The following is a 13,442-nucleotide window of genomic DNA, read 5'->3' on the forward strand; positions in this document are numbered from 1 at the left end:
CTGTGTGTCTGTGTGTGTGTCTGTGTCTGTGTGTGTGAGTATATCTGTGTGTGTGTCTGTGTGTGTGTCTGTGTGTGTGTCTATGTGTGTGTAAGTGTATGTGTGTGTAAGTGTATGTGTGTGTGTCTGTGTGTCTGTGTGTGTGTCTGTGTGTGTGTCTGTGTGTGTGAGTGTCTGTGTGTGTGTCTGTGTGTATGTGTCTGTGTGTGTGTGTGTGTGTGTGTGTGTGTGTGTGTGTGTTCCTTTTCCAGACCAGAGATTTTCTTTCCAAAGCTTGGAACACCACATGCTCTTCACAAAACTACAAGGCTTCCAGTGAGGAAGGAGCCCCCTTAGTTACCCCACTCCTCTGCAGTTCAAATATCACCCAAAAATCTATTCTATTTTATGTATTTGCCTTTGTAAAACACCAAGATTGATTTTGAAATAAGCAAAATGTTCTACTGAACCTAAAGAGCTCAGTGCCTGGCCACATGAAGTTTTGCTTAAACTTTGCTATAATGAAAAAAAAATGTATAAAACCCACAATTAAAACACAGCTATAGGAGCTGAGAGATGGCTCTGTGGTTAAGAGCACTGGCTACTCTTGCAGAGAGGCTCTGGGTCCAGTTGCCAACCAACGCCTACATAAATTAAAGGGCTCGCAACCTTTAATTTCATTTCCAGGGATCTTGCGTTCTCTTCTGGCCTCTCAAGGTACTACATACATGTGGTGCCAATACAGACAAGTGCGCACACATACACGTAAGGGAGAATATTTTTAATTCTCCTTTTGAAAAGCCAGGTATTGCTTGTGGGGGAATAGCAAGTTGTAAGCCACACTGGACTGCACAGCAAGCTTCAAAGCCACCTTCAGCAATATCAGATGAATTGGAGGGACTTACCCAGCATGTGTGAGGCCCTTGGCTCAAGCTTCGCCACTGTTAATTATATAAATGAGCAAACGCAGTAAATGAGTAACTAGCTGGTTTTAAATGAAAAGCTTCTGGAGACGGCATTGGTATCGTGTCAGAGCACCTACAGAAGATTAACAGAATGCGAGCTGATTCTGGATTTCTGCTTACGTGCCGAGAAAAAAATAGCCAGAAAGAGACAAAGCAAACTGGGGATGGGGGGTGGGAGTGGGGCATTGCACTGTAGTCTAATGTCCTGTGGTTAGAAGCTAAGTCCTCTTCCATAGACACATTAGCACCCAAGAAGGGGTTCCTCTGTCTGAAATCTTACATACTTTTTGTTTCGTTGTCTTTAAAGCACACAGCTAGGAAGTACATTTTATGTATCATGAAATGCACACCCTAAGCCTGCCTTCAATGGAGAAGACATAAAGACCTACCGGGCCTTTATCAATACAGAAGTATCATAGTCACCACGGGCAGCGTGGCTGATTTGTTTCCCATCTCTTGTGACTTCCTATTAAGGGAATCACACGGATGTCATTTCCTATAAGAATATATGAATGGCGCCTAAGACCATTCATTCCATTCATGTTGAACACATCAGCCATCTATTCATTTTGGAATCTGAAGAGTGTTCCACTTTTTAACCCTTCTGCCCTTTGACCTGAGTTTTCGTCAGGGGTATTTGTTGTTGTTGTTGTTTTATTATTATTACTATTATTATTATTATTATTATTATTATTATTATTATTATTATTATACAATCATTTCCAGTGTGCTCTTCTCTCCTTAGGGAAGTACAGATACTTCAGTTTTTTTCCCCACTCATCTTTCTACCCAAATTGATGTCAAGGATTCTGCTAGCTTAGTGCCTAGGATTTGTCTTAGTACAGAGCAGGAACCAAAAGAGTCAACGAAGGATCTCGTGAACAGCCTTCCAGTCCTGATCATTTAGACATGGTGATCTCAGTTTAGTGACATAGCAAAGATGGGGCAAGGAGATGTGAACACTGTCTTTGACTTACAGAGTGACTGGCGCTCCCTCTCGTGTAACCCTGTCTAGCCCATAGTGGACTGGAACTGTATCTACCCCTGCCAAGTTCTGACTAGATTGTCTGATGGGGCATTAGGACATCCACTTTAGAAGATTCGGTAGCTAACCTGGCTGATACCCCCTTTCTCGCTCTGGGTCTTGGGGCCTCCTTCCCTTTTGCCCACCTCAGACACCTCGGCTTTGCTCGTTCCTGCCAACCGCTCACAGAGGTGGGCTCTGCCACATTGGCAGGCCTGCTCCCAGTGGGTTCCCCATTGCCATCGCTTCAAGGGTGTTGAGGAGGCTCCTCCTTCTCTCTAGCTTTTGACGGGAATGGTTACTATCCAATGTCTGCAGCCTCCTGTGCTGGGGTCTGCACTGAATCCTAGCCAGTAGCACCCATGTTTGGTATGGACAGAACACAATCACTTCATTATCCCATGTCAACCCTGAGACAGCTCTACCTGTAGCCCCCTTTGGATCTTTAGTTTCTAAGGGGTGTAGGCATGATGTTTTTGTGTACTGTGTGAAGGTTATCCTTGTGTTTTTCAAATGTTGATTTCTCTTCCCTCGTATTTTGTTTCTATCTAACACAACACTGTAATGCTTATATCAAGAATCTCCTGGCTCAGGTTTGTGTAAACAGTTGTTACCGTTCATCTCTGTCTTGCCAATAAATGCTGATCACCCAATGGCTGTGCAGAAGAGAGAATAGGACGGAAGCTTCTGCCAGCCAGGGGGAAGGTATACACACACACACACACACACACACAGAGAGAGAGAGAGAGAGAGAGAGAGAGAGAGAGAGAGAGAGAGGGAGGGAGAGAGAGAGAGAGAGAGAGAGAGGGAGAGGGAGGGAGGGAGGGAGAGAGAGAGAGAGAGAGAGAGAGAGAGAGAGAGAGAGAGAGAGAGAGAATTTCAGGTCTGTCAGGAGAATGAAGAGATTGGCCCGAGGAGAGGGTCCAAAAAGACACCATGAGAAAAAAATCTGAAGGCCTAAGAGCCAGATCAATAATAACATGCAAATATCACGGGATGGGGGCGGGAGGTAGCTGGATTAGTTTAGGGAGTTATCATCAGTCATTTAATTGCCCAGTATTGGAGTGCAGCTTGGAATAAACCTTTGTTCCTCTGCATGGTTACTTGCAAAGGTAAAGAAATAACAGTTGATGGATTAATTTACTATTTAAACTTATATTAAAAAATCATTAATTTTACAAAAGGGAGACACAGAAAAGAGGCGACTTGATTTGCTCTGCATATAAATGCTGCCCCTGCATCATCCAGAGTTTTTTAGGATCCTCTGGGCCTTCCTCAAAAACTTTGGTGCTTTCTCCACTCTAAATGTATGTTCAGCTCATAGAGGGGCTGGGAGGGTGGCTCATGGGCAAAGTGCTTGACATGCAAACTTGAGGAACAAAGTTTGGATCCCCAGTGCCAACACTGAAAAACTGGGTATCCCTTGCCAAGGCTCAGAGGACATTGCCAAAGGGGAAGCAGAAAGAATGAGATGCAGGAGGACTGGGAGGACAGATGCTAGAGGTGTGGGAGGACAGGTGCAGGAGGACTGGAAAGACAGGTGCTGGAGGACTGGAAGAACAGGTACAGGAGGACTAGGAGGACAGGTACAGGAGGACTGGGAGAACAGGTACAGGAGGACTAGGAGGACAGGTACAGGAGGACTGGGAGGACAGGTATAGGAGGACTAGAAGGACAGGTTTGGGAGAGCTGGGAGGACAGGTGTGGGAGGACTGGGAGAACAGGTGTGGGAGGACGGGGAGGACAGGTGCAGGATGACTGGGAAGACAGGTGTGGGAGGACTGAGAGGACAGGTGCAGGAGGACTGGGAGGACAGGTGTGGGAGGACTGGGAGGACAGGTGTGGGAGGGCTGGGAGGACAGGTACAGGATAAGGCAAAAGGTAATAGAGGAACACACTCAACATAGATCTGTGTCCTTCACCCATACATACGCTCACACACACACACACACACACACACACACACACACACATACAAAGAGACAGAGATAGGGAGACACAGACACCAAGAGAATAGATTTTTACAGTTCAGAAATGACTACATTACAGGCATATATGGGTAGTCCAAAGTCTGTTGATTTACTAGGTTATATTTTATCAACGTCCATCCCAAACTGTGCTGGATCACTGTTCCTTTTATTATTCATCAAACATTGTACCTGTTGATTGATCAGAATTTATGGCAAAGATCTGATAGGCTATTACCAGGCTAGGCTGCTGTTATAACACACATGCAGATGTATGATGTGTGAATTGATACATTTTCATTTCTGTTGGGGTCTTGAAATGTTACAGTGTTCACGTGCTGGCCTTGGGAAAGTAGAAAAAACACAAAGTCGAATTCTAGTGAGGCAGTGGTCAGTGTGCTTAGAGACCAAACTCTTACCCATGGCTGAGTAGGGAGGAGTCTTATTGGTTTGCTTTTGTATCTTTGTGAGACATTATACACTATAGCACAGGATGATCTGAAAAGTCATTATAAGCCCAGGCTGCCCTTAAATTCCAGGAAACCCTCCTGCCTCAGCCTCCAAAGTGTTGGAATCACAGGTGTGAGTCACTACGCCTCATTTTGACTTTATTTAAGCATTTCCCATGCCACCTGGCTTCACGGGGACAGGATGGGTCAACCGGCCCCACTGTAATTCATTCCCCTTGCTGCAGGGGTATTAGGTTGTTCTGTGTTTAAGGCCACAGACTATGAGGAGAACTTGCATTTATAGAAGCAGACATTTCCCTCCGCCTCCTATAGAAGGTATGCAATTTTAACTGCCACGGAATCAGAGCTATGACAGCATCTAAATAGTCCAATTTGAAGAGTCAGAAAGGAGCATGGAGGTTTGGAGACAGGGTTTGTCTCTAAACTAGTAAAACTGATAGCTGGTACTCTGTTTTCCTGTTCTAGAAAAGGGGATGTAGTTAGGGAAGGCCAGAGCCATAATTCTATTACTTATGTAGCAGATTGTGTTGTATGGGTTAATGCATACAATATAATTCTATATTAATTACATTGGGGAAACAAAAACTCTCCTGGCTCATGTGTAGATAAATGAGAGGGATAAAGAAAGATCAAATACTGGGAAAGGAGGGTAGGACTTTTCCAAAAACATTTTATAGGCGCTGTTGTATACTGCAACTCTGTGATTTAAAGTTAAAATGAGCGTATATGCTCCATGTAATGCATACACATTTTATTAATCAAATGTTATGCTCGATCTTACCTTGTTTTGCAGGACCAGCAAAAATCCACCAATGTGGTCTACCAGGCCCATCATGTGAGCAGGAACAAGAGAGGACAGGTGGTTGGAACCAGAGGAGGATTCAGAGGATGTACCGTGTGGCTAACAGGTATAAACATACACACACACACACACACACACACACACACACACACACACGCACGCACACACGTGCACACAGAGACAAATTTTTTAAGGAACTTTTTTTAAAATAGAAACCTGATATGTGACATTATTTCAAGGAACTCAGGGTTTATTTGACCGGTTCAAAGAGTGGAGTGGCGAGCCATGTAGACACCCGCCTGTTGGTCATCACTCTCTAACCAGTGAGAACCAGCGTCTGACAAGCTGAGAGAGGCCACTAGCCGTCAATTACCCTTCTTTGGCAGCACGAAATGAGACAAGCAGATTGTGACACCTTTCAACTCCAAGGAGCTTCTCCTGTTCACCACTAAACGAATTTCCTGCCACGACAAAGGGGCTTTTGCTAATTGGGCAGGGAATATTTGGCAGCCTGTCGGGCTGTGGATGTTTAGAGCTGGCTCTCTGATGTTTTGATGTTCTGGAGGCCTATTCCACTAGCAAAGTTAAGAATCTGTGTGAGAAAGATTGCTAGAAATCTCATCTTGGTCAAGGGTTGTCTTTTGCCTGTAGAAACAATTTTCTATCTCTGAGATGACACAGTGAATGTTCCCTTTCCTGTTCTTTTGGACCCAGGAGTTCCAAAGCTGGAGATTAGCAATGAACTTGCAGTTACGCTAAGGTCCCTGATAGCCCAGGTCAGAGCCCTAACCTGATAGATGCAGTTGATATAGCCCGGATTCAGGAAGGGAAGCCCAGGTTCGCTTTGTAGACAGGACTTTCTGCTTATTGGGTCTGAGAGAGGCATTCGTGCTATTTTCTGCTCACTCAGCAAAGGTCTAACCTGAGAGCAGCTAGGAAGAATGTGGCACTGGAGGACTTCCCTGCAGTTCCTCCTGCTTGTTTCCTAGTTGTCCAGTTGCACTGTTTCTGCAGCCCAGGTTGGCCCAGAACTCACGATCCTGCTGCTTACGCCTTCCAGTGCTGGGACTCTAGGGCGTGGTACACACCCGGGTTGGCTTGTTTGTTGTTTTCTGTTGCTATTCTTGATTTTTCCTGGTGCGGGTGGTTTCCTGGTTTTATTCACAGCTGGGATTTGCATCAAAACAACTTTATCCGTCCTCTAACAAGAGGCCAGACAATGCACACGGAGCCCCAAGTGCCAATATGACAGACTTGCCTGGTGGGACACCCGCAGTGTTCCCCTGCTCCTTCTGTGAGATGGGGGTTTTAGTAGCAGACACATCTGGATTCCCCAGGCTCCTGCTTGCCTTCCCCAGCTCTTTATTGGGGGAAGTTCACTCTAGGGTTGAGACACTCACATAAAGTTCATGTTCTCTAATGTACACTCTTTTGAAAAAGGAATGCCTGGTAGGTTGGAGATGGGGGAAGTGTAAAGGGTTTATTTCCTCCGACTTTTCTTCTCTTCATCTTTCCCAAATTTACTTTTCTGCTGTGGTTCAGAGGTTTGATATCAGCCATGTAGACCAAAAGAAATCCATTACTCCAGAGGCTCAGATTTGAGAACCCAGTTCACCCCCATTAGTAGGTGGCTTTCCGCAAGTTGTTTAACTCCCTGAGCCCAATACCCTGGTTTATAAAGTGCTCATGCATATTGGACACTGACTGATGGGTGTTGTAGACAGAGGTAAATGAAATATAGCATCAATACACTCAGCCCAGGGCTTGGCCCCTGCTAAGACCACACTACTCCACACTGTCCCACAGGATAGCCAACACCCAGCTCCATGGGGACTGAGGCGAGGCCTTTGTTCTCCAACAGCTGAGGCAAATGGAAGGAAATTAATTTCATTATTCTGAAGCAAGAGTCACCAGAGAGTCAAGGTTCCTATTTTTCATTGCCTACAAGCTGACATAAATTCTAAGAGGAATTCTGAGTTGAACTCTGTTCCTGAGTTCAAAAGAAACTGTGGTGATTTGGTAAAGATTTTCAGAACCTTCTGTGTCAGAGTCAAGAGTGCGACTTTAAAAATGAGACCAAAACTGAACTGAGAACGGGACCCCCATTGAAGGAATCAGAGAAAGAACTGGAAGAGCTTGAAGGGGCTTGAGACCCCATATGAACAACAATGCCAACCAACCAGAGCTTCCAGGGACTAAGCCACTACCCAAAGAGTATACATGGACTGACCCTGGACTCCAACCTCATAGGTAGCAATGAATAGCCTAGTAAGGGCACCAGTAGAAGGGGAAGCCCTTGGTCCTGCCAAGACTGAACCCCCAGTGAACGTGATTGTTGGGGGGAGGGCAGTAATGGGGGGGGGAGGATGGGGAAGGGAACACCCATAGAGAAGGGAAGGGGGTGGGGTTAGGGGGATGTTGGCCCGGAAACCGGGAAAGGGGATAACAATCGAAATGTAAATAAGAAATACTCAAGTTAATAAAGATGGGGGGAAAAATGAGACCAAAAACCTAGGGACTATTTCTCTTCCTCTGCTACCAGAAGAGGTCGGCTGTCACCGCAGCTTTGATTTCTCCAGAGCAGTCAGCGTCTCATTTGTATAAACAACTTTCTAATCTTTAAGATGTTTGTGGGCAAAACAGCACATGGTCTACGACCCCAGGTCTCCCTATTTACAAACCCCAGTTGCTCACAAAAACCTTTCAAACTGTAAAACAAATGCAAGTCCTCAGGCTTTGTACTCCCTTTAGATTTTAATGGTCTTCATTTAAGCCTACAATATTCTCATAAGAGCTTAGCTATATATAAAGAGCTTAGCTATATATATATATATATATATATATATATATATATATATATATATATATATATATATATATATATAAAGGTGTCAGGTTACCTCACCGTTTTTCATCTTTTGAGGACTTCGGGTTTTTTGGTTTTTTTTTTTTTTTTAAGATTTATTTTATTGCTTATTTTTTTGCCTGTGAGTTCACTGTCACTCTCTTCAGATGCACCAGAAGAGGGCATCGGATCCCATTACAGATGGTTGTGAGCCACCATGTTGTTGCTGGGAATTGAACTCGGGACCTCAGGAAGAGCAGTCAGTGCTCTTAACCCTCTTAACCGCTGAGCCATCTCTCCAGCCCAGAACTTTGGTTTCTTGAGAGACCAGCCCCAGACTCCTGATCGTGCTGTCCCCACCTCGCCAGCACTGGCTTGCAGACACGCACCTCTGTTCCTGAGTTGGTCATTTTTATCCTAAGTCTGCCTTGCCTGTTCTCAACAGGTCTCTCCGGCGCTGGAAAAACAACCATAAGCTTCGCTTTGGAGGAGTACCTTGTGTCTCATGCCATCCCGTGTTACTCCCTGGATGGAGACAATGTCCGTCATGGCCTTAACAAGAACCTGGGATTCTCTGCCGGGGACCGAGAAGAGAATATCCGTCGAATTGCAGAGGTGGCCAAGCTCTTTGCTGATGCTGGCCTAGTGTGCATTACCAGTTTTATTTCTCCATTTGCAAAGGTAAAAGATTTGGCTCAGGGCAGGAGCTCACAGGCTCATGTCCTCCCTGGGCTGTGGCCCTCAGCCAGTGGAGCAGGGGAGATCGAGAGCCACTAGACTTTCACTTTCCCATCCATTGCCCCCTCTCCTCACAGGGTCCTCTCATTTCCTCTATTGGCTATGTAAAGAGAGTTGCATCAGTGCCAGAAGCTAGTGCCCCAGTTGACAGGAAGCTGCTATGGGTGACAGTCACCAAGGCCATGTGGTCAGAGTTGAAAGAGTTGAGCAAGAACTCCACAGCCTGTAATTTCACTTGTCTGAACAGGAATGTTTAGCTGGCCCAAACAGAGCAGTCCAGTGCACAACACTGGCTTCTGTGGGCTTAGAGGGGACAGCGCTGACCGGAGTATCCCTGCTCTGGTCTAAAGCAGGACGTTTCTAGCAAAGTCTTCCTGTGTTAAGAGCTCAGCCCTTGCTAAGGGGGAGTTGTGTTCTGTAGCTCTCTCTAGAAGGTCTTCAGGCAGTGTGCTTATGAGAGGAACATCTCTGGGCTTGCTGAAAGGACTCTGCCAAGCACATAGCTCCTTTTACCCCAAGGGTATTAACTTTTGCCATGAAGACTCTCATTAGGAAATTTTGCCCTAGTCCATTTCCCCTTATAACAAAATACCAGACCTGATGATTTATAAAGATTAGGGGTTTATTTGGCTCATGACTCTGGAGGCTGCAGAACCCAAGAGCATGGTGTCGGAACCTTTGTCTGATAAGAGCCTCAAGGTGCATTGTATGCAAAAAAGAGCAAGTGCTCAGGCTCACTGGGGCCTGTGCCCCCCACCCCCTTCTCCAAGCTATCCTTGGATCCTTTGATCCTGCGTCTACTTCCCTGGTGCTGGGTTTATGGGCATACCCCTCCCCCCTTACTCTCTTTTATATTTTTAAACACACAATCTTTCAGGATCGTGAGAATGCCCGCAAAATCCACGAATCAGCAGGACTCCCCTTCTTTGAGATCTTTGTAGATGCACCTTTAAATATCTGTGAAAGCCGAGATGTAAAAGGACTCTACAAACGCGCTCGGGCAGGAGAGATTAAAGGTACGGCACCTTGGACAGTTACGGACCCTGCCAGCCTTCTGATTCTGTCTTTGGAAACATGTCTGAGGCTACACGCTCTGTGTCCCGGCTGCAGAAATCACACACTTTCCAAAGCTTGGTGTGTTCAGAATGGCCAAGGCTTTACTAAAATGTGGGGATTATCTTTGAAGAATTGTCAACTCAGGCAAAAGGAGTGACATTGAGAGAAAGAAGACATACGTGCAACCAGATTTAGGAATGGTCTCGTTGGATCTCTTCCTTCCTTTCCTTTTGTATTCTAGTCAGCAGTAGAAGGCTTGGTTTCTGCCACATCATTACTAACATGAGTCTTTCCCTACTGAAAACACAGCTCTATCTTTCTTATCCACAGCAAGGGTTCCAGGATGGAAGTCTTAAGTTTTCAGTCATCAATCACATTGTCAGCTTAACACATTCTTGCGTTCTATGCTCTGCCCCCTTGGCTGACAGCCATCTTCCACGGGCACAGATATGATTTCGATCTCATGCTCTGCAGGGTTTACAGGCATCGATTCCAATTATGAGAAACCCGAGACTCCAGAGTGTGTGCTGAAGACCAACTTGTCCTCAGTGAGCGACTGTGTGCAGCAGGTGGTGGAGCTTCTGCAAGAGCAGGTAGGCGGGTGGTTCCTGCTCGTGTGTGCAGTGTATGCATGCACGCTCACGCCTGTGTGTGTTTAAAGGTAGCCTGAATTCCTTTCTTAAAACTGTCCCTTACCAATCTCATTTGTAACGATCGCCAACTCCATTTCCCTGCAGAGCATTGTTCCCCACACCACCATCAAAGGCATCCATGAACTCTTTGTGCCGGAAAACAAAATTGATCAAATCCGAGCTGAGTTAGAGACTCTCCCATCACTACCAATTACCAAGGTAAGAATACAGACTGGTCAGAGACTCAGGCTTTAAAACTACCGTGAGTGTGTGTGTGTGTGTGTGTGTGTGTGTGTGTGTGTGTGTGTGTGTGTGTTGTACTATACTGCATGAGTGGAGTCAGGACAACATGTAGTAGTCAGTTTCCTTCTTCCTTTCACCATGTATGGGGATTGAACTCAAGTCATCAGGCTTGGCGGCAAGCTCTTTCAGCCACTGAGCCGTTTTGCAGGCCCAACAATTCCTTCGACCATAAGACATATTGAGTAAAGGTGAGTCTGTGAAGACCTTCCCCACGCCCTCACCTCCTCTCTGAGGAAACATCTCACAAAGGCTAGGTAGGGAGGCTGATGGAAGTAGGAGCAACTGGATTTGCATAGTACAATTTGCATAGCTCCCCCCACCTTCATTCAGGCTGAGACAGAGGCAGATGCCAGGGATCGTTTATCAGCAATGGTTGAAAAACTTTGTCCAGAATGTGAATGCTTCTTAGGCAATTGGGGAAGTATACAAGGGGTGAAAACGCTGATCTAAAACAGTAAGAGCTTTTCTGCTGTGTGTCTGTGATATGTGTACATCCATGAAACCTCAGGAAGGGTCCTGGCTGGATGCTACTATAGACGAAAAGCTGTTACTGTGAAAAACAGGATCTTGGGGCTAGAACTGATTATCACCTCTGTAAAATGACAGCCACCACAGGCTAGAATAAAATAACCAACAGGTCAAAGATAAGTCTGTTGAGATAGTTTATAGCTGCGGTCAGCTCACTCCTACAAGGTGTTCTACGCGGATCCTCTTGGATAAAGCCGCCATCAGCACGTGTGTCCTCAGAGACCCATATCTGAGATGCAAAGCCATATGAGAGACCAAGGCCAAGTGTGGAGACTCTAAGTGAGCAAAAACAAGTAGTTCTTCAAGAAGCTTCCTTTGCACATTGCGCCCAACCCACATCAGGAAGACTCCAACCTGAGGAAAGACAGAGGCAGCCAGTTGCACTGATTTAATTGGCTGGAAGACGTGAGATACAACCCTCGATAGTGACTTGCTCATAGCATTTTTATGGATCAGTCTTACTGTGCAGAAAGACTTGATCATGTCTCTTTTGCTATTTTTTAATTCGTTATAAATTTGGAGATTTAATAAGACGGGCTAGTAGGGTACTCGCTTTCAGTAATTAGGACCTCACAAATGATTTATAAATGGAGACCCCTGATTTTGTAAGATCAACCCAAGCTCCCCTATACTCCGGACAGACAAGTGAGTACATCAAAGCAAGTGCTGTGAGAGTTCCAGCAACAGAATGGTCTGAGGGGCAGAGAACGTCTAGACCTAACGAGTGGTCCTTCAGGCTGTACAGATGACAGGACAGGTTTCAGAGCAGTGACCTGTGTGCTGAGTTTCCAAACATCCAACAGAGCTTCAAGGGCAGCCAAGAAGATGAAACACAGCCCTTACCATCCTCTCAGCTGAAAGTGCCTGTGTGTTCATACCACGCATTGCCTTGTAGTGTTGGTAAGTTGCTCCCAACTGGGGAGCGAAAGGAGATGAGCATCCCTCCGTGACTCTGGCCACTGAGAGGTTTTCATACCATGAGAGTAACATTGACCTTTTTTGATCTTAGAGTCAATGGCTTGCTCAAGTCAGTCAAATGACCAGTCAGTGCATCTAATGAAAACGGACAATAAAACCAATATTTTGTGAGTGGACAAAAAAAAGTAAATTTTTAATTCTCTTGCACATTGTGGAAACGGATACAGCTGAAAATATTTAAATAATCTCAATTTGGAGTCGTATAATTGCTCCCTTATAGGCTCTCTAGCCTTGTATACACATATCTAGCCCCTGAATGAGAGGTTCATAAAGCATGTGGGACCACTTAGAACACAGGCGTTCTTCCTTCCTCCTCCTGACAACCGAGGAAAAGAGATGGAGACCTACCCTGGGCCTGACGCCTGAGAGAGAGCCGTGATGAACACACTCTCTTGTTTTCTGTGTTTTCCAGCTGGATCTGCAGTGGGTGCAGATTCTGAGCGAAGGCTGGGCCACTCCGCTCAAAGGCTTTATGAGGGAAAAGGAGTACTTGCAAACTCTGCACTTCGACACCCTACTGGACGGTACGTCTCATGCTGTCTCTTACTGCTTATCCCATGAGAGATACGAGTTTGCGTGTGGACAGGACCACTAGCCTCTGGCTTGAAGATCCCAGCGCAGCAGTATTTCAATTGTTTACTATGTGTCCCTTCTATTACGTCTGCTTCTACTTTTAGGGTTTTTGTTTTTCATTCTCAAAGGATTTATCATTTACATCCACGTTGCTGAGAAATGAAGGCTTTGCTTGTACACAAAGCCAAGAAACCATTACAACTCTGAGTTCCCATGTTCCTTGCTGGGTCCGAAATTCAGAAGCACCATTTGGGCAGCCAGGAGGTTAGATCCCATCACAGTTTAGTGATTCACAAGGACCTCCCTTCCTCTACTTTTGCTCCCATGACATGGTGTCACAGTCCTGTCCCCGCTTTCCTCGGTGGCTGCTTGAGTCCTCACACGACAGATGAAGATGGTTTCATCCTCTGAACCCTGACAGGGAATGTGATGGTGACTTCTAGGCCACAGGCTAATGACTTTGGTAAAACACAGACCTGGCCCAGGTCGGAAGCAAGGCCTAGTCAGCATTCCAGGCTGTTCTCTAAGAATTTCCTTCCTGGAGTCCCCTGAGGTCCTCAGACGTGGATTTTCTATTTCAAG

General features: G+C 45.7%; 1 protein-coding gene across 2 annotated transcripts in view; it reads left to right on the forward strand.

Annotated features, from left to right (window-relative positions):
* Papss2 (3'-phosphoadenosine 5'-phosphosulfate synthase 2) overlaps positions 1-13,442 on the forward strand; it is an 85,018-nt gene that overhangs the window by 44,793 nt on the left and 26,783 nt on the right. For both annotated transcript variants that reach the window (XM_006231274.5, NM_001106375.2), the window contains 6 exon segments: positions 5,199-5,313; positions 8,498-8,733; positions 9,668-9,806; positions 10,321-10,439; positions 10,584-10,697; positions 12,700-12,811. In XM_006231274.5, coding sequence (XP_006231336.1) covers positions 5,199-5,313; positions 8,498-8,733; positions 9,668-9,806; positions 10,321-10,439; positions 10,584-10,697; positions 12,700-12,811 — 835 coding nt within the window.

Source organism: Rattus norvegicus, chromosome 1 (assembly GCF_036323735.1).
Source record: "Rattus norvegicus strain BN/NHsdMcwi chromosome 1, GRCr8, whole genome shotgun sequence".
NCBI lineage: Eukaryota > Metazoa > Chordata > Mammalia > Rodentia > Muridae > Rattus > Rattus norvegicus.